The 23,402-nt window shown below is 39.4% G+C and overlaps 1 protein-coding gene across 3 annotated transcripts in view; it reads left to right on the top strand.

The window, feature by feature from the left end:
* The first annotated feature begins 6,246 nt into the window (after positions 1-6,246).
* UTP20 (UTP20 small subunit processome component) overlaps positions 6,247-23,402 on the top strand; it is a 95,345-nt gene continuing 78,189 nt past the window's right edge. For all 3 annotated transcript variants that reach the window (XM_057555887.1, XM_007165813.3, XM_057555886.1), the window contains exons 1-12: positions 6,247-6,474; positions 7,381-7,461; positions 9,451-9,517; positions 9,641-9,773; positions 10,229-10,417; positions 13,698-13,779; positions 14,450-14,587; positions 15,209-15,364; positions 15,925-16,071; positions 16,156-16,290; positions 17,852-17,929; positions 19,633-19,811. In XM_057555887.1, the coding sequence (XP_057411870.1) occupies positions 6,430-6,474; positions 7,381-7,461; positions 9,451-9,517; positions 9,641-9,773; positions 10,229-10,417; positions 13,698-13,779; positions 14,450-14,587; positions 15,209-15,364; positions 15,925-16,071; positions 16,156-16,290; positions 17,852-17,929; positions 19,633-19,811 (1,430 nt within the window). In that variant the 5' untranslated portion in view covers positions 6,247-6,429. The remainder of the gene's footprint in view (positions 6,475-7,380; positions 7,462-9,450; positions 9,518-9,640; positions 9,774-10,228; positions 10,418-13,697; positions 13,780-14,449; positions 14,588-15,208; positions 15,365-15,924; positions 16,072-16,155; positions 16,291-17,851; positions 17,930-19,632; positions 19,812-23,402) is intronic.

Here is a 23,402-nt window from a genome sequence, read left to right as displayed (position 1 = left end):
ACTCATAACTACTTGACTTCACATAATACAATATTCAAAGCATATATGTGTACATTACTTCTTTTGGTGCAGGGTTAATTTTACAAAGTCACACAGCTGAGTGAACCTCCTAGGATTAGAACCCAGGTTTTATAACTCCTGGTCTGATATTCTTTCCAATCCATCACATTGACTCCTATTATCAAGATTTTGTCTTTGATTCTTTTAACTCTTATTCACCATATAAATGTTTATGTCGAGAGGAAGGCTTAAGTTTCCAGTCTTGTTTATCAGCAACACAAAAATTTTATTTTACTTTTTTATAAATTTATTTATTTTTAATTTTATTTATTTTTGGCTGTGTGGGGTCTTCATTGCTGTGCGCGGGCTTTCTCTAGTTGTGGCGAGCGGGGTCTATTCTTTGTTGCAGTGCGCGGACTTCTCATTGAGGTAGCTTCTCTTGTTGCAGAGCATGGGCTCTAGGCATGCAGGCTTCAGTAGTTGTGGCACACGGGCTTCAGTAGTTGTGGCTCACGGGCTCTAGAGCGCAGGCTCAGTAGTTGTGGTGCACGGGCCCAGTTGCTCCGTGGCATGTGGATCTTCCTGGACCAGAGCTCAAACCCATATCCCCTGCACTGGCAGGCAGATTCTTAACCACTGCGCCACTAGGAAAGCCCCAACACAAAAATTTTAAGTCAGCTGTATAAGTATTGTTTTGGATGAAAGTGACAGAACCCAATTAAAATTGGCTTAAGCATACAAAAGTGGAATTAGTGAACTAAGGTGACTGAAAAGTCCAAGGACTGGGTGGATGGATCCACTGGCTCACATAAGCTCATCTCAATCAATCTCTCTCCCTCCCTGTCTCTCATCTACTTTGCACAGAGTTCATTCTCAGGCAGACCTCTCCATGAAGTGACACAATGGCCACCAACAGCTTCAGGCTCCTATCATCTTGCAAAAATCCAAGAAAAAGAAGCACATCTTTCCCAATAGCTCTCACAAAACTTCCAGATAGGGTCCCTGGCCCAGCTTGGGACACATGCTTACCTCTGAACCAGTTAGTTGGCCAAAGAAATACAGCTTAGGACACAGGCCCTCCTAGGTGTCTAGTCTGAACTTCAGACACTAAGAATGAGGGAAGAGTGATTCCTCGAAGGAAAATAAGGATGCTGCTTCCAGAGGAAGAGAGAACAAAGACGTCAAGAAATCAACAAATGTCTACCCTAACATCCAAGCATTTATTTCTCTAAACCTGTCCCTTTTAGTTCACACTCTTAAGCTGTGGGGTTTGCAAAAAGGCAAACTGAAATGAGAAGACCTGAATTCAAGTCCTTCCACCACTTAGAAGTTCTCCGAACTTCAGATCCCTCATCTTTAAAGTGAGGATAATACAACCTACCTTGCAGATGTGGATAGGAGAACAAAATAGTGATAATAGCAAATACTTATGAAAGACTAAACAGTAATAATAGTAAACACATTCTATAGCACATGGGGTGTGCCAGACAATGTTCTAAGTGCTTTAACATACAGGAGGTCAGTGATTCCCAAACTTGGGGCTGCAGCAGAATCACCTGGAAGGCCTGTGAAAGTACAGATTACTGGGCCCCATCCCCCGAGTTTCTGATTCAACAGGCTTGGGGTGAAGCCTGAGAATTCACACGTCTAACAAGTTCCCATACGGTGCAGATGCTGCTGCTTGGGGACCACACTTTGATAACCAAAGTATTAGGTTAGTGACTCTTCGGAACAGCTCCATGAGGGGCACCAGTATTACCCCTAATTTGGGGGTGAGTAAACTGAGGTTCGCATAGCAGTGACAAGGGTGTGAGCCTGGGAGACCTGGCAGCAGAGTCCAAGCTCTCCTCTCCTTCAAAGAAGCAACTAAGATGTAATAGGACAAAAGCTAATTCGGATGCAAAGATATAACCAAGGGGAGGGTGGGAAAATGGAGAAGGGGAGATAAATCCAAACTGTGAGACCCTTATCCTTCCTACAGAAGATGTCAAGTTAAGGATAAAAATAAAGAGTAGAAATCATGAAAGTGGGTATGTAAAAATATGTAGGTGTTTAAATTGTTCAAAAAGCAGGTTAATCTAGGTTATCCTCTGACATCTCTTAAAAGAAAATAAGGAATTTAAAGTTCACAACAGAAATGCCAATGGTGAGTGAAAGTGGGGAAGGAAAACAAGCTGAACATAGAAGGCAATAGCGTGTGTGCATGTCTGTATGTGTGTTTCAGGAGGTGGGGAAGGGTGTTCCAAATATTTTAACACCGACAGAAAAACTGCACCAACTCCCCTGTAAAATGCTGAGTCACTCACTGTAGTAAATAATAAAAATGGCAGCAGCGTCAGTGATCTGCTCTCTGGAAGAGACATATTTAAAACCGAAGACAACAGCAGCCTTCTTCTTGAGCAGATGCTGCAAAATGAAATGCCTAAGGGGGCCAGGTGGGTGCCTCAGACATAAACCAGCGAGGGGGTCAGGGCTTGGACTACAGGGAGTGATTGCTGCTCTTCCAAATGTGGGCCCAGTGTTGTGGATTTTTAAAATTTTTCAAGAGAAGCTAGAAATCTGGATTTTCACTTGAAATCTCCAGATTTTTTACAAATTAAAATATTTCAAGAACATTTTTGGGAAGCAAAATGTATCTGTGTGCTACACTGGGCTGGTGAGGCCTACCACTTTGCAATTTCTGGTCTAAAGTCTCTGATGCCTGAGGCATAAACCAGGAAAGGAGAATAGCAGCTCAATGGTCTCAGTGCTAAAAAGTGATCACACGGTTGAAAAAGAAACAATAAAAATGAGAAAGACTGTTCATATAGGCATGTATAAGTTACAAGAGACTTTGACCTGCTTTATGTCAAAGGATCTCCTTACTAACCAGCAAGTAAAAAGGCAGACTTGGTTATTATTTAAAGGTGAGGAAACTGAGGCTCAGAGATTAAGTCACTGGTCCAATTATCAGCTAATACATGGAAAATCCTAGAATTGGGATCCAAACGTTCTTCTGAATCCAAACTCCATGCTATTGCTGCCTCCCGATTTATACACAACAGTGAACATGGTTCTCACAAGAAGGGAACGATCTTTGGGTCAGCTTCTCTTAACTACCGTAATTAAGAGTTACTAAAATATCTTCCTTGGCCACGCTTTCTTCTTTTCCCTTCACTCCCCTCTATTGGTTTGAGATCTCACTTCCTTGGTCCCTTGTTCTGAGTCAGAATCATTTCCCGTTTGATATATTGCATCTTTTGAGCCCCACCATGCAGACCTGCCCCCTTCCTGACATCACGTACAACATCCTACTAATCTTTCAAGAGCCTTGGATTACTGTTGTCCCCACTTCACAGTTAAGGAAACTGAGGCTCTCCCTACCTCTGAGTTTCACCCTGTTCTTTGTTGTACTTTTTATTAGCCCAAAGATACTAAGGATGATACCAATGCCCAGTGCTAACTTGAGAGGATATGGCTTTGGATTAAGAGCTAAAAATAACCAAATTTCTATTTGACTATTTTGAACCCTTGCATATACTGCTCCCTCCCTTGTTCCCTCTACCTAGATAACACCATTTATGTCCATGCTCCTCCCTTGCCTGGTTTTCTTCTATCCATCTTCCAGATCTCAGCTTCGATGTCACCTCCAGCTAGAAGCCTTCCATGTCTAGGCTAGGCAAACTTCTCATGTGTTCTTGTAGTCCCTTGGGCTTTAGAGTGTGCACTAAGGAAACAAAGATTAAAAAGCAAAACTTCCCAATCAAGCTTAAGAAGGAAGGAACGATAGAATTATGTGTCTAAGTGAACTAGCTGGAATGGATGGGGCAGGCAGAACCATTGTGGTAAAAAGAAACAGAGGATTGCAAGGGGTATTTAAGGCCTTGGCATGGAGGGCAAAAGCTGGGGGGCAAGAAGATTCATAAGTAAACAGTGGTGTTTTTCATGGCTGCTTTGGATATTCCACAGAACCTCAGAAACAGCTTTGGGAGAAACCTTAAAAATCCTGTGGCACAACCCGCATCCAGTGCAGGAGTTACATTAGTCTTGAGTTTGTCAGGGTTAAACAAAGTACTGCACGCTTTGTTAATTCAACAAACATTCATTAAACTCTTAAGTTCACGGGATACACTGGCGATACAAAGTTGAAAAAGTACATGGTTTCTACCCTTAAGGAACTTGTCAGGTAGCCCGACAGTAGACCACTTATCCATTCAGTAAACATTTATACCATTCTCTGTGTGCCAATACAATTCCTTGAAAAACTGGTATTATTATCACTTCCTTTTAATAGATCAGGAAGTTGGGTCTCAGAAAGGTTAGGTAACTTGTCAAAGGTTGTGCAGTTATGGTACCTGGCACCTTTCATTCATTAGCTTCTTTACTCTGCACAACAACACCCTATAAGGTAGGTGCTTTCATTAGCTCCATTTCACATAAAAGGAACTGAGGCTCAGAGAGGGTAAGTAACTTCCCCAAGACTACACCAGTAATAAATGGCAGAGGTAGGATTCAAACCCAGGCAATCTGGTTCTAGCATCTATGCTCTTAACCACCATGTTGTATTGATAAATTGTTCAACCAGAGCTGTCAATATTATAAGGATCATATAATGAGTAACAATGCAATATATAACTTGTGTCAGTTTTTTGATTTTCATGTTTCTCTCTACTCCTTATTGTCCCATTAACTCCATTACCAAAAATAAATAACAGAGAAGTAAAAGGACACAATTATCTGGGGGTAATTTTAGCAATAGGTTGGGAACATTGCTTAGAGTAGGGGCTCTTACCCTCAGGTAACTGCAGACTTCTCTTTGAAATCATCTATACATTTTAGTGTGAATGAGCTTATTAGTATTTTTCTGAAGAGAACGTTTACAGCTTTCTTAGACTCCTTGAAGGCTCTGTGACCCAACAAGGTGAAGAACCACCTAAAGAAAGAAAAAAAAAAAAAAAGCCAATTAGCTTACTGGAAGCCAGTCAAACATTGGGCATTTCTATATTTTATTATTAAAAAATAAAATCCATAAATGTTATGAATCCATTAAAAATATATACAGCAACCCTGTGACAACATAAAAACATTGATGTTGTAATGCCAATAACAATATGAAAGTGTTTTATCTACTTTACTTCTTCACCTGATTCCCTCCTCAATCCATACGTATTTCGCTTCCTTTCCTCTACACCAGACCATACTTGTCAAGGTCATCAGTGACCATCACCTTGTCAGGTTCAGCAGCTACTTCTCTCTCCTCAGTTTTCACTATAGTTGGCCACTGGCTCTGCTTCCAGGCCAGGACTAATCTGTTTCTACCTCACTGGCTCTCTTTCCCAGTCACCTTTCTGGTCACTGCTAAATGTTGGAGCATTCCAACATTCAACTTGGGTCCTCTTCTCTTCTTCGTCCTCCTTTTCATCACTCTCTCCCTAAAACATCTCATCCAGTTCCACGGCTTTAAATAACTTCACACTTTCTGTAAAGTGTATTTAAGTCACACCTCCGGCCCTGACCTCTACACTGAGCTCTAGGCAGGAATATATTCAATTCGTCTACTGAATATCTCTTCTTGGCTATCTAAGATGTAAGCACCTCAGACTAAACATTTCCAAACAAAATTATTATTAATATTATTAGTCTCTCAGCTCACAGAACAGAGCATGGCCCATAGCAGACTGTCAAGAAATATTTGTTGAGTAAGTGAAAAAACATATACACACACACACACACACACCTGTTCGTATAATTACGTTTAACAACAGGACATAAGAATAGTAGGAAAATACCAAAACGTTAACTGGTTGTGCATGAAACCATGAGTTTTCTTTAAAAGTCCTTTCCAATTTTAAATGGAAAAATAGTGGTTAAGAATATCAGACATTGGAACTCAGTGACCTCTGCCAGACTGCCACTTACCGGCTGCACATCCTTGCTTTCTCCGTATGCCAAAGGGACTTAGAAATATGTACCTCATCGGTAGTCATGCAACGTTCACAATGCGCTTTACTGTGAAATTATGAATGTAAAGAGCTTTGCCTGGTGCAGTATACATAGTGAGAGGTAGTAGTTGCTGGCTGTTAATGATGACAGGCATGTTTTCTTTTATGATAAAAATACACATTTTTCGTATAAACCTTTACTGAAGAGAGCTCAAAACACTCCGCACGCACACACCCACTCAGCCAGAGCCTCCCAGTCTCCAGCCGGCTGCAGGGGGCGGGCGCGCCTGCTCCGTCCGCTTCTTCCGCCCACGTGACCCGCCCAGCCTGCTCCCCGTCTCCAACATGGCGGCGCCCAGGGACTCAAGCCGCACGTGAGAAAGAGTCTGAGTACGTGGGAGTGCAAGCGTGGGAGTGCAAGTGTGGGAGCCAGTTTCCCTTGTCTACAGTCAGTAGCATCCCTTCAACCCTTCCCGAGATCCTCGCGGGCCGCCGCCCCTCTGCAGCCATGAAGCCAAAGCCAGTTTCCCACAAGATCGAGAACACTTACCGGGTGAGTGAAGAAACTTGGCCGTGGGACTAGTTCTGAGCGGGACTCCCGGGGCTACAGAGCTCTGGGCCGAGCGGAAGTCATTGGTCCGGAGGCTCTAGCAAAAGAGCCTCTCTCTCTCTCCGGCTGTAGTAAATATGGGATGGGGAAGGAAGCTTCAACTGCAGATTTCGCCCATGTTTTGTGGCGTCTGGCCTGGCTGAGACTTCTCTTCAGGCCAGAGTTAAATTCAGTGTCACAAACTAACTGCTTAGGAATTCTTTCCTGCTCTTTTATCCTTGAAGACCGAATGGGGGACGGGCCGGTGGGAGGAGGTGAGTGATTTCCAGCTACTGGCTACTACACCACTTTCCCGGTTTGCTCCTTGAGGGTTTCTTTGTTACTCTACAGCCGTAGGTCTGTATATGTTTAAAAACACTGTTGTTGCGACGACTTTAGCCAGATCCTGTACTTGCAGCAGGGTATGAAACCTAGCAGTAGATCTGGTGAGGCCACGTTGCTAGCTTTTACCTAGGTCAATCCACCAGTCTAGCCTGGAAATTTTATTTGAAATGACATTTTGCAAATATATCCATAGAAATATTTCATTATCTTCGTACAGTAGTGCAGTGCATTTGTCTTTCAGTTTGTTTTTAAAGTTATCTTTTGTGATTTATCAGCGATGTCTACTTCTAGTTGTAAAACTCAGTTATACATTTTATGATTGATTGAAAATACAACTCTGAAATTGAAAGCGAAGCATAACATTATTTCTAATGATAGAACGTAAGGAGGCACATTGAACCTATAAACTTTGTACTTCCACAAGGAAATTGTCCACATATGATTGTTATACAGCACTCAAACAGATATTCAAGATATGATAAGTATGAAATGTGGATGTATTGTAAATATACTTCTCCCCCGCAGTTTCTTACGTTTGCTGAACGATTGGGAAATGTGAATATCGATATTATTCACCGGATTGATAGAACTGCAAGCTATGATGAGGTAAGAGAATGTTAAATGAGCTGATCTTCAAGTATTCATAGTTGGTTTTTTAGATTCTCTTTGAAGTGAATTGTTTCTCAAGCCATTCTTTTATGAACATGAAATGCATTAGACCTGTGCTGTCTCAAACAGTAGCCACACATAACAAATTAGATTTAAAGTAAAGTAAATTAAAAATTCTAATGCTCAGTAGCCATATGTGGCTAGTTGCTACCATACTGACCAAGTGCAGATATGGAACATTTTCCATCATTTCTGAAAGTTCTGTTGGGTGATGTGGTGTTAGAAAATTTACTTGATTCTCAGGTGGCTTCTGATTCCAGCCACTCCCTTCCCATGCGCATTCCGAGCACTGCTACAGGTCCATATTCCTGAAACTACAATTTTAAAGAGGTTTTGAGCAAGTCACTTTCCTGGGGCTCAGTTTCCTCCTTTATTAAAAAACATGGGGGAGCTAAACCACATAATTTTTTCCAGTTCTAACCATGCTGTAACTCAGTCACACCTCTACTCAAAAATCTTGTTTTTGCTGCATCAAGTCATTATTTCTCTGCCAGCATTTTAAGGTCCTGTATAACGTGCCTTTAAATTAGGGATTCAATGTCAGTTTTTACTATTTTTCATTTGACTCTAGTCAGACTCCGCTCACTATCTCTTTGAATGCCTTGTCTCCAGTATGTGAATTCAGTGTGTTAATGATGTTATCTAGGTAGGCACATAATGCTTTGGGAACTCACCGTGAAGGGATCCTAACCTAGATTCTGAGGGTGTAAGGTGAGGTGTCAAAAAAAGTGAAGTAGACAAGGTGATACCTGAATTGAATCTTGTTTGTATAGGTTTTAGCGTGGCAAAGAGAACAGGAAAGGCTGTTTCAGGCTGAGGAAGAAGCCTTTATAAAGGAACAGAGGCTAAAGAGAGCATGTCACATTCAAGAAACTCCAAAGCATTTCAGTATGGTTATAATTGCATGTGGGATGTTTGTTTATGTTGATGGTGACTGCAGATGGGAGAAGGGGGTAGCTGGTGAGAGATAAATCTGAAGAGATAATCAAGGACCATGAAGAGCTTCATATGTCAAGCTAAATTTGGATTTATCCTGAAGCTATGGGAAGTCATTCTAGGATTATAAGGCAGGGGAATGTGTGACATGATTAGTTGTAAATTTTAGATCTCTCTGGCTTTAATGTGGAGGAAAGAACAACCAGTTGCTCTGGAGTCAGGGTAACCAGTTGTGATGATTTGGTAGTCATCTAAGTAAGAACTTTTCTCTCGTATAAATGTGTGCAAACACTTATAGAGGTCTTTTTTTTTTTTTTAAAGAAAAATTGGTTCCTACCATATACTTCACTATGAAACTTGCTTTTCTCACTTTGAAAGTATACTATCAACATCCTTCTAATTTAATAATAGATATAATTCTTTTTAATAGCCACATAATATACCTTATTATATACAGACCATAATATGTATACCAACCATTTTCCTTTTGTTGGATATTTAGGCTTTTTTATGTTTCCCCCCCGCCACTACAGTAAAGCTGAATGAATGTCTTTATACTTGTATATTTACAAATTTTATAAGAAATATCTCCAAAAAGGGAATTGCTGGATCAAAGGACATACGTGTTTTTAATTTTAATAGAAATGCCAGATTACTTCTCTATAAGGTTGTAGCAATTCATATTTCCAAAAGCAGAATGAAAGAACTGTAAGAGTCAACATTTTTCTTGGCCTAAAATTGTGAAAAACAGAAAAAAAATTTTTTTTAGTGTGACTATTACATAGTTTTAAATCTTCTGCCCATATTTTACACCTGATTGCTTTTTTAGGTATGTTAGTTAATGCCCTGTTTAAAAAAAAACTAAGAGGAGTTTTTCAACTCTTGACTATCATCACTGTCTTAAGGTATTAATATATCATTATTCTTATTTACTTTGATTATAGTTTTTCTTTGAGTTGTCTGATTAATGGACTGCTTTAATCTTGGCAGGAAGTTGAAACCTACTTTTTTGAGGGTCTACTGAAGTGGAGAGAACTGAACCTTACGGAGCACTTTGGTATTTTCTATTTTGTTTCTATTTTATTCACCCATCATTTGTACGATATATGGTCAAAACAGCTAAATATTGGTGTGATGGAAAAGCAGAACTTATTCTTTTTTTTTTTTTTCCCCCACCCAGGGAAATTTTACAAAGAAGTTATTAACAAATGCCAGTCTTTCAATCAGCTAGTCTATCATCAAAATGAGATAGTTCAGAGTTTGAAGACTCACCTGCAAGTCAAGAACAGTTATGCCTATCAACCCCTTTTGGAGTAAGTAGCATGTTGAAAGAAAGGCAACAACATTTATCTGAATTTTAATAAAAGTTGTTTTATAGCTACATATGCTTTAGATCTGGTGTTTGTGATTTAGAAACAAGAATTCACCTTTTTTTGTTAGATGAAAATATTAGTACATTACTGTAAAGCAGAATCTTAGAGGTATACTTTTTTGCTTTTTATACTTTTACAAGAACCTGATTTTTCTCTGACACTATAGGAATGATTGACTATAACTTGTGATGGAAGGTACAAGCTCTAGCCTGATTTCTTTGCTCAACTCTTAAAACGTGAAAAATTTTATACCTTTCTTGAGACTTGGTTTAGTAGCTTTAATTAATCCTTTCATCATAGGTGATAGGTTATCATTTGTGAAACAGATTTGTAGTATTTGGTTTTTGATCTACATGTATCAGAATCAGTTACCTCTCCTTATTTTTTTCATCCAGTTTAGTTGTACAGTTGGCACGAGATCTGCAGACGGACTTCTATCCCCATTTTCAGGATTTTTTCCTGACTATCACTTCAATCCTGGAGACTCAGGACACAGAGTTGTTAGAATGGGCTTTTACCTCGCTTTCCTATCTGTACAAGTACCTGTGGAGACTAATGGTGAAGGACATGTCCAATATATACAGGTGACCTTTTCTCTGTCTCACATGGGTTTTTCTTTTCTTCTTCTTCTTTTTTTTTTTTTTGCTTTAAAATTTTATTTTATTTTATATATGATTCAGTGCTGTTTAGTAAATTTATAAAGTTATGCAACCATCACCACAATCCAGTTTAAGAACATTTCCATCATCTCGAAGAGATTTCTCATGCCCATTTGCAGTCAGTTCTGCTCCCCTTCTGCATCAGTTTTGAAAGCAAAAGCAATACACATATGTCGAATAGTCAAGATCGCCTCTGTGGAAACAACTGTGTGCTTGAATCCCCTAAGTAGAATGATCCTCTTCTACAATGATATTTTTTAGCATTTAAGTTTTTAATTTTTAATTTTTTGGTCAAGGGCAGCTTTTATTGATACTGACAACCAGCAGAGACTTTCTGACTCCCATCTGTATTTAATGAAAACATGCATAATACCTGTCACTGGCACCTGCTGACATGGCTGCCTAACTTTAATTAATATGTTCTTTAATTGCCTTTTCCCTGTCTTCAGTCTGACGCCAAACTTCCTTTCCAGCTCAGTCTCTAATTATTTTCTTATAAAAAGTTGGTTCTCCAGCCAAAGTGGTCCATAGTCTGTTCCATCAGTCTGCATTGACCTGACCTTCTCTTATCTCCAGCTATTGAAATCAAACCCCCCACCATCAAAGCCTGACTTGAATCCATAGCTTCCACATACATGCCCGAGCACCTTGTCCAGAAATCAGAGCTTTGTACTCTGAACACGTCTGGCATTCTATACCACTTATGTCACACAACTTCTGTTATAATCGTTTGTTCTAATGTAATGGTGTCCTCTATAAACCTATAAACTCTTCAAGAACCCCATCTTAAATATTTGCATTTTCCTAGCCCCTAAAATACTGATTAAGCCAAAAGAGACACTCAGTATTTGTAAGTAAGTGTGGACAGGGAAAGAGAATGAATTCTGTACCAGCTTTTTGTTTAAAGTAAGGCAAAGATTGTTTGTAATCTATTTCAATCTGAGACTTAATGGAATTTTCTACTTGGTGTCCTGATTACTTCTACATACTTCAGTTGGTACAGGAACACATAAGATTAACCTTTTACCCCAACCCAGTATAAGTATGGATATGGGATAGGACTGTCGATTTTGTTTTTGTACCACCTCCCTTCACTCTACCCTCCTTTAAACACGGAATGAGAAAGAAATATTTTTCTGACCTTTACTAGTTCTTTATGAAGATTTTGGTAAAATGTATTAGAAACCGAGATTACTTCATTAAAGACCAGCAAGATCTTGGGGGATATATAGTTTATTTGGTTTCATGACTTCTGCTGTTACTTTTATATCTCCTGAGTCAGGCTCTCCAGTTATAAATTTATTTGCTTTCAGTATGACATCTTCAACAGCCTGGATATTTTCACTTGACTGTTGTTGAAATCAAAGTCTGCACATTCCTGTTCAAGCCAGCTCTTCTCATTCATTCGTATGTTCAGTAAATATGTACTCAATGCCAGGCTTTGTTTGGTCGCCCAGTTTCTAACGGTGATACCATCATTCTTCCCATCACTGAGATTTGGCCACTTAGCGGCATCTTTGACCCAGTTGTCTTCAAGGACTTCACATCTTCTTGATTCTGCTATTCACGTACTCAATTCAGTGACTATTTATTGTACACTGTGTATCAGGCTTGAGATGCACTCACAAATAAACCAGATAAAAATCCCTCTTCTCATGAAGTTTGCATTTTATCGGGGGAGAACATCTTGGGCATGGGGCTGGCATGAGCAAGGAACAGCGAGGAAGCCTGGGTGGTGCAGCAGCGTGTACAGGGGGAGAGTAATCAGGCGATGTCAGAGATGTGGTAGTAGGGGCCCTGACCATAAAGGGCCTTGTGGATACTGTAAGGTCTTTGGTTTCATTGCAGGGACTCTTGAAATGTCTCTTGGGTTCCTCCATTGTCATTTCCCTCTGCCACTGGCCCTCTTTCATGCCCTTGTTTGCCCAGGCTTTTATGACTTGAATAACTTACTAGTTGGACTGCCAGCCTCTTCTTTCTTCCTTTATATCACCCTATACTGGCGCCCAATGTCTCTTTCTGAAACTATTCATTTCTTATTCAGCCAACACTTATTAGTACCTGCCATGACCAAGGAACAATTAGGTGCTGGGAATATGGCAGAAATACGAGAGATATATTCCATGCTCTTCTTTCATTTGGGAGACCAGTTGAAACAATGTGATTATATGAGTCATTATTTAGTTATAGCTGCATGGCTGTATGACCTTGAATATATTGCGTAGCCTTTCTGCCCCTATTTTGTTATCTATAGGATGGGGATAATAGTTCCTACCCCACAGAGTCGTTGTGCTGATTAGATGAAGTAACATAGTAAGTGCTTACTTAAATGTAAGCTAGAGTCCCCAATCCTTTGCTTAGTGTTCAAAGCCGCCTGTTGACTTGAGCAGCTTTATCTGGAGCTGCCTTCCCCACCCATATCATCCTTCTTCCTTTAGACAGACCAGCCTCTCTGATATCTCTCTCTTTTTTAAAAAAAATTATTTATTTATTTATTTATTTATTTATTTTTGGCTGCGTTGGGTCTTCGTTGCAGCACACGAGCTTTCTCTAGTTGCGGCGGGCGGGGGCTGCTCTTCATTGTGGTGCCTGGGCTTCTCCTTGTGGTGCTTCTCTTGTTGCAGAGCACGGGCTCTAGGCGCGGGTCTGTATAGTTGTGGCATGCGGGCTCAGTAGTTGTGGCTCGCGGGCTCTAGAGCGCAGGCTCAGTAGTTGTGGCTCACGGGCTTAGTTGCTCCGTGGCATGTGGGATCTTCCCGGACTAGGGCTCGAACCCGTGTCCCCTGCATTGGCAGGTGGATTCTTAACCACTGCACCACCAGGGAAGTCCCTCTCTGTTATCCCTTGACTGTGATCACTTCTGCCCACCCCGTGTTTGCTCTTGCTTTGATCTCTGGTAATATGCATTCCAGTCCCCACCTGGATTCTTCCTGTCATTCAGGGATCACTACAAGTTTCAACTTTTCATAGTCTTTCCTATAAGACCAGTGCCACCAATCCTAGGATTCTTAATGTCTATGACCTTCAGCCTTCTGTTTGACATGTGGGTGTTGTGGTAATCGAATGAGATTTTAAACTGCTTATGTTATTATACCTGCTACATCTTTCTTGCATACCTTGCACAGTGTTGGGCATATAGTTAACATGTAGTACATCTTTATTAAAATGATGATTAATTAAACATGTTTTGTTTTCTCATTTATAGCATGTATAGTACACTCCTGGCTCATAGAAAACTACATATAAGAAATTTTGCTGCTGAAAGCTTTACTTTTTTGATGAGAAAGGTTAGTTTGATCATTTATGTGTTTATTGCTCATTAATCCTCAAGAATCTGATGAACGGAAGCAGATATCTTTTTTAATATAGTTATTATGGACTAATATTTTTTTATATAAAGAGAAACCTGTTACTGTTTTGAGTTTATCTCACCATAAGGTGGTTTTTGCTCACTAGTGTGAAATAATTGGGGTCAATCTTTTATTCTTACTTAGTGTATATATATATATTCTCTAATTCAAGTCAGTCTATGCATGAACAGTGAGATTAACAGAAATTTTTATAAAAATATCCTGGAAGGAACTGATTGTATAGTGTCATTTGTGTTTGTTTTTAATAGAGTTTTTGTAATAAAACAAAAACATTGCTATTAAATTTCTTTTATACTCATAAAATATAAGCATACTATTTACTTTAAAAGATAGAATGTTGCCTTATGTAGTTTTTCTTGGTACATACCTTCATATTATACCAATGAATTAATCACTCTTTTGTGTGACGTTACAAGTGATAATATACTCTTGTAGCAGTTTGAAATCATTACAAGTGTCACTATTCCTTTTAGAATTTTTATCCTAATAACGTTTAAATATAATCTTTAGAATAGCAAATAATAATTATTCATTAGGATATGTTTATGTTGTAAATACAGTTTTCCATTTGCATTTTGTGTTTTAGGTTTCCGATAAAAATGCACTTTTCAATTTAATGTTTCTTGATCTTGATGAACATCCGGCAAAAGTAGAAGGAGTTGGACAGTTGCTCTTTGAAATGTGCAAAGGAGTTAGAAATATGTTTCACTCCTGTACAGAGACGGTAAATAACTGGGAGGAGTTCCTTGAATCTATGTGAAAGGGATTAAAAGAAAATAGATAGATTTACACAGACACCTGGAGAGAGGATTGCCTAGAATAAATAGAAAACATTCAATGGGGCGCGTTAGGGCTTTAAAAACAATGCTTACCTACTGTAGGCCCTGGGTCATTAGGTATTTTTCATTTAAAAAGAAATCACTGCTCGGGACTTCCCTGGTGGTCCAGTGGTTAAGACACTGTGCTTCCACTGCAGGGGGCACGGGTTTAATCCCTGGTTGGGGAACTAAGATCTCACGTGCCGGGCAGCATGGCCAAAAAATCAATCAGTCAATCAAAAAATTTAAAAAATCACTGCTCTCTTCTTCATCCTGGATGCTAGAAGGTGACATAAATTGATCGATGCAGGGCGGGGGAGTATTGTGTGATAAAATTCCCCATCCTAGTTTGGAAATTCTTTTGGGACACGTAGTTAACCACCAGAGCTGCCATATCCTTGATTATCCTGGATCAGATTTTAAGGTAGCTTGAGCAGAGTGGGGAGTAATCAGAGAGGGAAATACCAATGTAATACTTGAGAATAAGAGTGTGCATGTTCATTTTCATGATTCTTGGATTCCCACAGGCAGTGAAGCTAATTTTGCAAAAGCTAGGACCAGTTACTGAAACAGAAACTCAACTTCCATGGATTTTAGTTGGAGAAACCCTCAAAAACATGGTCAAATCCACAGCGTTCTACATCTACAAGGAACATTTTGGTGTATTTTTTGAATGTTTGCAAGTGAGTTCTGATTTTTAAGTATTTGTGTGTAATTAGGAGTCTAAGAGTTGATTGTTGTTCTTAATTTAGCAGATCACTCCTGGAGATTGTATTTTATAATTGTTGTCATCATATTTTTATACACTTACTAGGATTTTCCTTCCCTCTCTCCCCTGTACTATTTTTACTTGCTTTGATATCTTGAGATGCAGTAGAGCATAGTGGTTAAGAGCACAGGCTTTGGAGCCAGAGGCCTCTGTTTGAATCCTGGCTTTGTCACTTACTGCTAGTGTGACTTGGGAAAATTTAAGTCTCTGGTCCTCAGTTTTTTCATCTGGGAAATGGGGATAGTAGTATTCCCTGCCAGTGAGGATTATGAGGAAATACTTGTAAAGAACTTACAACAGTGCATTCAGAAATGCTAGCGGTTATCATTAGTGACTCCCAGTAAATGTGTCTTTTTCTTTCACAGAAAAAGAATGTAAAAATTTGAACTGCTTCACACAATATTTTCATTATTAAGTTAACAGATGAGTTTGATCTTTGGTAGTTATTCTTTCTTATAAATTCTTCATTTGCAGGAATCACTCCTGGATCTACATACAAAAGTAACCAAGACTAACTGTGGGGAAAGTTCTGAACAGTTTAAAAGGTTGTTAGAAACATATCTGATACTTGTAAAACATGGAAATGGATCAAAGATAACCAAACCTGTTGACGTTTGTAAAGTGAGTTCCCAACTTAATTTGCTTAGAGCCTATTCATTAGAAGCTGATTGCTAAGTGTGCATTGTTTTTCCTTTTATTTTACAGGTATTGTCTCAAACATTACAAATAGCCCATCTCTCCACATCTTGCCGGGAGACCCTCTTGGATGTAATTTCTGCTTTGATCCTAGGTGAAAATGTTTCCTTGCCAGGGACCCTCATCAAAGAAACCATAGAAAAAGTAATTTACTTTTGCAAATATTAACTGAGTAGTTAATACTATGTTTAGCGTTGAGTAAGCCTTCTGGGGAATACAAATGAAGCTTGGCAAAGGCTCTGTCTTCAGGGAATTTATAATCTTGTTAAGATGTGAATCCCGTGCTCTAATGGAAATAAGCAAAACAAAATGTGATAAAAGCTAAATCTGTTCAGCAAATATTCACCAAGCAAATATTTACTTAACCAAGTTCAGGCTATGGACTAGATATTGTAGAGTGTACACTTTTATTTTATTTACTTATTTATTTTTGCCTGTGATTTTTTTTTTTAAATTAATTAATTAATTTTTATTTTTGGCTGCGTTGGGTCTTCGTTACGGCGTGCAGGCTTTCTCTAGTTATGGCAAGCGGGGGCTACTCTTTGTTGCGGTGCGCGGGCTTCTCATTGCGGTGGCTTCTCTTGTTGCGGAGCACAGGCTCTAGGCACGCGAGCTTCAGTAGTTGTGGCTCACGGGCTCTAGAGCTCAGGCTCAGTAGTTGTGGCGCACGGGCTTAGTTGCTCTGCGGCACATGGGATCTTCCCAGTCCAGGGCTCGAACCCATGTCCCCTGCATTGGCAGGCAGATTCTTAACCACTACACCACCAGGGAAGTCCTGCCTGTGATTTTTTATTGTTAGGGAAGTGGGGCCCTGGGAGTATGTAGTTAAAATCTGTTGAATCAATCTATTTATGTCACATCGAAACATAAAGGTTAATTCTGTCTGGGGTTGAGGGACAGAGAAAGCTTTTCAAAGGACTAATATTTTGGACAGTCCTTGAAGGTTAAATAGCAGTCTGCCAGTCAGAGAAGGTGTTAAAAACTCTAGGAGAGAGAATTGCAAAAATGTGTTCAAAAATCTGTGTTGCTGGGCACATGGACACATGAAGTGTGATGTATATCAGCAAGGCTTTGCTTGGCTTTGAAAAGTTAGGTTGGATTTTATCCTCCAAGTAGTGGAGGGCCCTGGAAAAATGTTAAGCAGGGAAATGATTTAATGAGATTGGCATTTTAGTGAGTTTAGAAGATGAATTGGAGGGAAGTGGAATTGAAAATAGATCAGCTAGGTTCTTCCTAGCTTCATGTAGTGCAACAGTATAAAGTTTAGAGGAAGGTGTAAAGTCGTGCTACTTGCCCTTTTGTAATTCTCTGTAGCTGGGAAAGAATGGAGCAGCTCTTAGGCAAAGCTCTGGGTAATCACTAGAAACACAGTACCCTTCGCATTTCTAAGTAAGTCCCTTTGGAGAAGGCCGAGCACTTAGAATACCGGTTGAAGTGTGCCCACCATACCTTTACTCTAGTAGCTTCTTTCCCGAGGAGGAAGGCCCAGTGCCTGTGTCTCACACCGGGTGTGTCCATCTGCACAGTGGCAAATTCAACAATCCAGTTCTTTTTGCCTTCCATGACTATTTTAACTTGTATCAAGCATCCCACACTTCCTGCTTGCAAGTTAGAGGACCTTGAAGGTTTCGGATGTTTTTATTTTCAGGAATGGGAAAGTATTCTCTTTGTATTTACATTACTATTCTTTGCCTGTGGTCCACAGATTTTTGAGAGCAGATTTGAAAGATGCTTAATTTTGGGTTTTTCGGAAGTCATGTTTGCTATGAAGCAGTTTGAGCAGGTGAGTGAGATATTAAGTCTTGGATTTGTTTTGTTTTAAATCTGTCACGATAAAATAATCAATTTAAAACTCCTGTGATTTTGTTTGTTTTTTGAAAGGAACAGAATAAGTATTTGATGTTTTAGTTCATGTATTTTTTTTTAAAGTAATTATATTCCAGTTCTAGGTCATATGTGAAACTTTATTCCACATGCTAAGCATTTTAAATGATACTAGGTAACCAATTTGTTTTTTTAATAATCTTTTAGGAAGTTATAGAACCACGTGATAAATTTGAAAAAAAAATGGCTTAAGGAACTTAAACTGTGAATTTGAAGCATAGAAAATAGTTTCTGAAACAGTTTGCATAGGAGGAGAGTTATGAATTCATTTCATTGCTACAGAATGAATTGCTACTTGATAGAATGAGGTAGAAATCTTTCTCAACAAATCCTGAGTTTATTTTATCCTTGCCCCTCACCCTCATTAAACATTTGCCACTCCTTCTAACTGGTGATTCTACAATATACTTCATGGAAATCTCTGTATGTCTTCTCTCATTTTTCCCTTTAGTCTTTAATAATATATATTTTCATCTGTCTCAGAAAAACACTTCTTTATATATGTCCTAGTCCTGTTGCTTCCTGCCCAGTGAGGGCTCTTTATTTCTCTCTGGTTTTCTTAGCAGCTGCATCTTTTCCATCTCCCCTGTTCCCTGTGGTCTTTGTTTTAAAAACTTATTTTTATCAGAGTACTCTATGTATGTTGTTTAAAAGGTTGCACGGGGCTAAAAGGCACTCACTTGATTCCCACCCCCATCTTCCTCACCAGGAACAAGCACATCTAATGATTTTTAGCTATTTTTTTCTAGTATTTACTTTATATTTTTAAATCATCTGAACGTACTGATTTTCCTTGACTCATTAGTTTTAGTCCTCATCTGTAGGCTTCCTCCTTGGTAGGTGGATTTCTAGTTCTTTTACGCTTCTCATCTTCTCAACAGAGTTACATCATAAATTTTGGTTGAATTCATACTCATCAAATACTTAATCCCTATAATCAAGGAGTATTTTATAATTACATTTCCTTTTTTGTATACCCTTTCGTTTTTCCTGAAGTTACCAATTGCCTCATTCTTTCAAAACTTGAAATTGCTGGTGAGTCTGCCAACAGCATCATAGAATGCCTTTCACGTGGCACACTGGCAGATCATTTGGCAACTCTTTTTTCTTTTTTCTTTTTTGGAGACATTCCTCCTAGAGCCATTCAAGTCTGAACAGGTTACTTTCTCTGCCCATTGCACAGATGTCATACTAGGACTTGCCTCTCTCCTGTTTCCTGGGTCCCGTGTCTTTCTCTTATTGTAGTTTCCTCTTATTTTGATGAAACACATTCTCCAGAGGTTCCTGAGAAAGGGTGAATGGAAGTAAAATTTTGAGATTTAGTGCATCTGTAAGTGTCTTTATTCTCTCCTCAAACTACATCACCAGTACGCTGGGTACAGCATTCTAGATTCTGTCGTTTTCCCTCAGTTTTTCAGGCATTGCTCCATTGTCTTCTGGCCTCCACTGTTCCTTTGCAGAGGTCTGATGTCATTACGATTCCTGAGCCTTTATTTATGATCTCTTTTTTTTCTCTGTGGAAGTGTTAGAATCTTCTCTTCATTAGGTGTTCTGAAATTTATATCTGTTGTTAATAAGTGTGATTTTCTTTCTTATTTTTAGCTTTTTCTACCCAGCTTTCTCTTGTATATTGAGAATTGCTTCCTGACTGATGACGCTGCAGTCAAAGATGAAGCTCTGGCCATTCTGGCCAAACTCATTCTGAACAAAGCAGCACCTCCCACCACTGGCTCCATGGCGATTGAGAAGTACCCTCTGCTTTTCTCAGAACAGACAGTGGGGTAAGTTCTAAGTCTTTATTCCCTGTATTCTTGGTAGGATTACCCATTTAAAAATAATGCATTCAGAATACTGTAAAAACTGAAGATCTACATGTATTAACTGGAAAGATGTCCGTGATACATTGTTATGTGAAAAAAGCAAGTTGTAGGACTTCCCTGGTGGCACAGTGGTTAAGAATCCGCTTGCCAATGCAGGGGACACGGGTTCGAGCCCTGGTCCGGGAAGATCCCACATGCCGCAGAACAACTAAGCCCGTGCACCACAACTACTGAGCCTGCTCTCTAGAGCCCGTGAGCTACAACTACTGAGCCCGTGAGCCACAACTACTGAAGCCCGCATGCCTAGAGCCCATGCTCTGCAACAAGAGAAGCCTGCGCACCACAACGAAGAGTAGCCCCCACTTGCCGCAGCTAGAGAAAGTCCACGCACGGCAACAAAGACCCAATGCAGCCAAAAATAGATAGATAAATTTAAAAAAATAAACCAAGTTGTAGAAGAGCACATGATCCCATTTTGCAAAGTTAAAACCAAAAGTATATGTAAGCATAGGAACACATGTGAAAGGATACAGAAACAGGTTATTTAACTTCAAGAGGATGGTAAGTGAAAGAAAGAGGTCACTATTAATTTTCTTAACCTTTTATTTTAAAACAATTGTATATTCACGTGTGGTTATAAGAAATAGGACAGAGAGTTTCCATATACCTTTCACTTAATTTCCCCCGGTGGCAACATCTTATTTGGCTTGGCCAAAAAGTTCGTTTGGGTTTTTCTGCACGATGTTATGGAAAAACCTGAATGAACTTTTAGGCTAACCCAATACAAAAGCTTAGTGCAGTATCACAACCAGAAAATTGACATTGGTACAATCCACCAACCTTATTCAGATTTACCAGTTTTACATCACTCATCTCTGTGTTTGTATGTATATGGATATATAGTTCTGTGCAATTTTATCTCATGTCTATTCACAACTACCACCAAAGTCAAGATACAGAGCTATACCATCACTGCAAGGATCTCTCGTGCTACTTTTTAATAGCCACACTCACCCTGCCACTCCCCACTCCATCCCTAACTCCTGGCAACCACTAATATTATTCTCCATTTTTACAATTTTGTCATTTCAAGAATATTATATAAATTATGCAGTACAGCTTTTGAGATTGGCTTTTTCACTCAACACAGTTCCCTTGAGACCCATGTAAGTTATTGTGTGCATCAGTAATCCATTCCTTTTTATGTTGAGCATCTTGGTGTGCTATTCCTGAGTAGTATTCCATGGTAATGGATGTAGCAGTCTGTTTAAACATTAACTTGTTAAAAGGAATAACTAGTTCATTCCTAGTTTTTGGCTATTATGAATGAAGCTGTTATAAACATTCATGTACACAGCTTTCCATTTCTCTGAGATAAATGCCCCAAAGTGGACTTACTGGGTTATAGGGTAAGGGCATGTTCAGTTTTAGGGTTTTTGTTTTTGTTTCTCAGTTTTTTGTTGTTGTTGTTGTAGTTTTGTTTGTTGCTTCGTTTTATTTTTCATGTTCGGTTTTATAAGAAACTGCCAAATGGTTTTCCAGAGTGACTGTGCCATTTTATGTTCCCAGCAGCAGCAGTATGAGTGATCCAGTTTCTCTGCATTCTCACCAGCATTTGTTATTTTCACTGTTTTTTGTTTTTGCCGGTCTGATAGGATATAGTGATATCTATCTCACTGTGGTTTTAATTTGCATTTCCCTAACGGCTAAGGATGTTGAACATCTTTTCATGTGCTTATTTGCCATCTGCATATCGTCTTTAGTGAAATATCTGTTCATTTCCTTGGCCCATTTTCTAATTTGATTGTTTCTTTGCTGTTGAGTTTTGAGAGTGCTTTATATATTCTAATACAAGTCCTTTTGTCTGCTTCGTGATGGTGCAAATATTTTCTCCCAGTCTGTAGCTTGTCTTCCTTTGCTTAACAAGATTTTTCACTGATCAGAGTTTTTTTGTTTGTTTGTTTGTTTTAGTATTTATTTATTTGGTTGCTCCAGGTCTTAGTTGCAGCAGATGGGCTCCTTAGTTGAGGCTCGCCAGCTCCTTAGTTGCAGCACTTGGGCTCCTTAGTTGTGGCATGCGAACTCTTAGTTGCCGCATGCTTGTGGGATCTAGTTCCCTGACTAGGGATTGAACCCGGGCCCCCTGAATTGGGAGCTCAGAGTCTTATCTGCTGAGCCACCAGGGAAGTCCCACTGATCAGAGTTTTACATTTTGATGAGGTCCAATGTATCAACTTTTCCTTTTATGGATAATGCTTTTGATGTCAAGTCTAAGAACTATTTGCCTAACTATCGGTCCCAAGTATTTTCTCCTATTTTTTGAAGTTTTATCATTTTATGTTTTACATTTAAGTCCATGATCCATTTTGAGTTAATTTTTATATAAGGTGTGAAGTTTAGGTCAAGTTTCCTTTTTTGCCTCTGAATGTCCACTGCTCTGGCAACATTTGTTGAAAAGGCTGTTCTTCCTCACTGAACTGCTTTTGCTTTTGTGTCAAAAATCAGCTGGGCATAAATGTGTGGGACTGTTTCTGGCTCTCTATTCTGTTTCATTGATCTATGTGTCTGTCCTCCTCTAACGCCACAATCTTGTTACTGTAGCATAAAACAAATCTGGAAATCTTAAAAAAAAATCCTTTCACTGTATTCTTCTTTTTCAAGATTGTTTCATCTATTCCTGGTCCTTTGCCCTTTTGTATAAATTTTAGAAGAAACTTGTCTATGTCTACAAAAAAAAAAAACCTTGCTGGGATTTTGTTTTGAATTGCATTAAATCTGTAGGTCAATTTGGGGAGAATTGACAACTCCCTAAAGAGACACAACACTGTTACCTTTGTTTATGACAAGAGGATGGTAAAGAGAAGAAAGAAGTGACTATTAGCTTTTAGATTATAAACCTTTGCATTGTTTGAATTGTTAAAAGGTCTATGGATTACTTTCTCAATTTCATTAAAAACAGTACATACTCTTTGGAAGTCGAAACAAAGTTTATATAAATATTTGAGAGGATTCTGCTTACTGTTTTTCAAATAGTTGGGTGGGTGTGCTTCTAGAAATTATAGATCAGGAAACCAGTTCCCTTATCATTCCTAATAAATGGAAGCATATTAACTTAAGGCGAGTGCCACAGGTTCTGTGTTTCTTTCTCTAAGAAAACTTTCATCACCCCGTAGAATAAGACGTGAATGGTCACCTGTGTCTGAAGATTCCTGATCACACTCCATCCACTCATCTCACAGATTTATTGTGAGAATAAAAGGAGATAATAGGGGCTTCCCTGGTGGCGCAGTGGTTGAGAGTCTGCCTGCCAGTGCAGGGGACGCGGGTTCGAGCCCTGGTCTGGGAGGATCCCACGTACCGCGGAGCAACTGGGCCCATGAGCCACAACTAGTGCCTGCGCATCTGGAGCCTGTGCTCAGCAACAAGAGAGGCCGCGATAATGAGAGGCCCGCACACCGCGATGAAGAGTGGCCCCCGCTTGCCGCCACCGGGGAGGGCCCTCGCACAGAAACGAAGACCAAACACAGCCAAAAATAAATAAATAAATTAAAA

Source organism: Balaenoptera acutorostrata, chromosome 11 (genome assembly GCF_949987535.1).
Source record: "Balaenoptera acutorostrata chromosome 11, mBalAcu1.1, whole genome shotgun sequence".
In the NCBI taxonomy this organism is placed as follows: domain Eukaryota; kingdom Metazoa; phylum Chordata; class Mammalia; order Artiodactyla; family Balaenopteridae; genus Balaenoptera; species Balaenoptera acutorostrata.
Note: the sequence above shows the minus strand (reverse complement) of the source record. Positions and strands in the feature narration are given on the sequence as shown.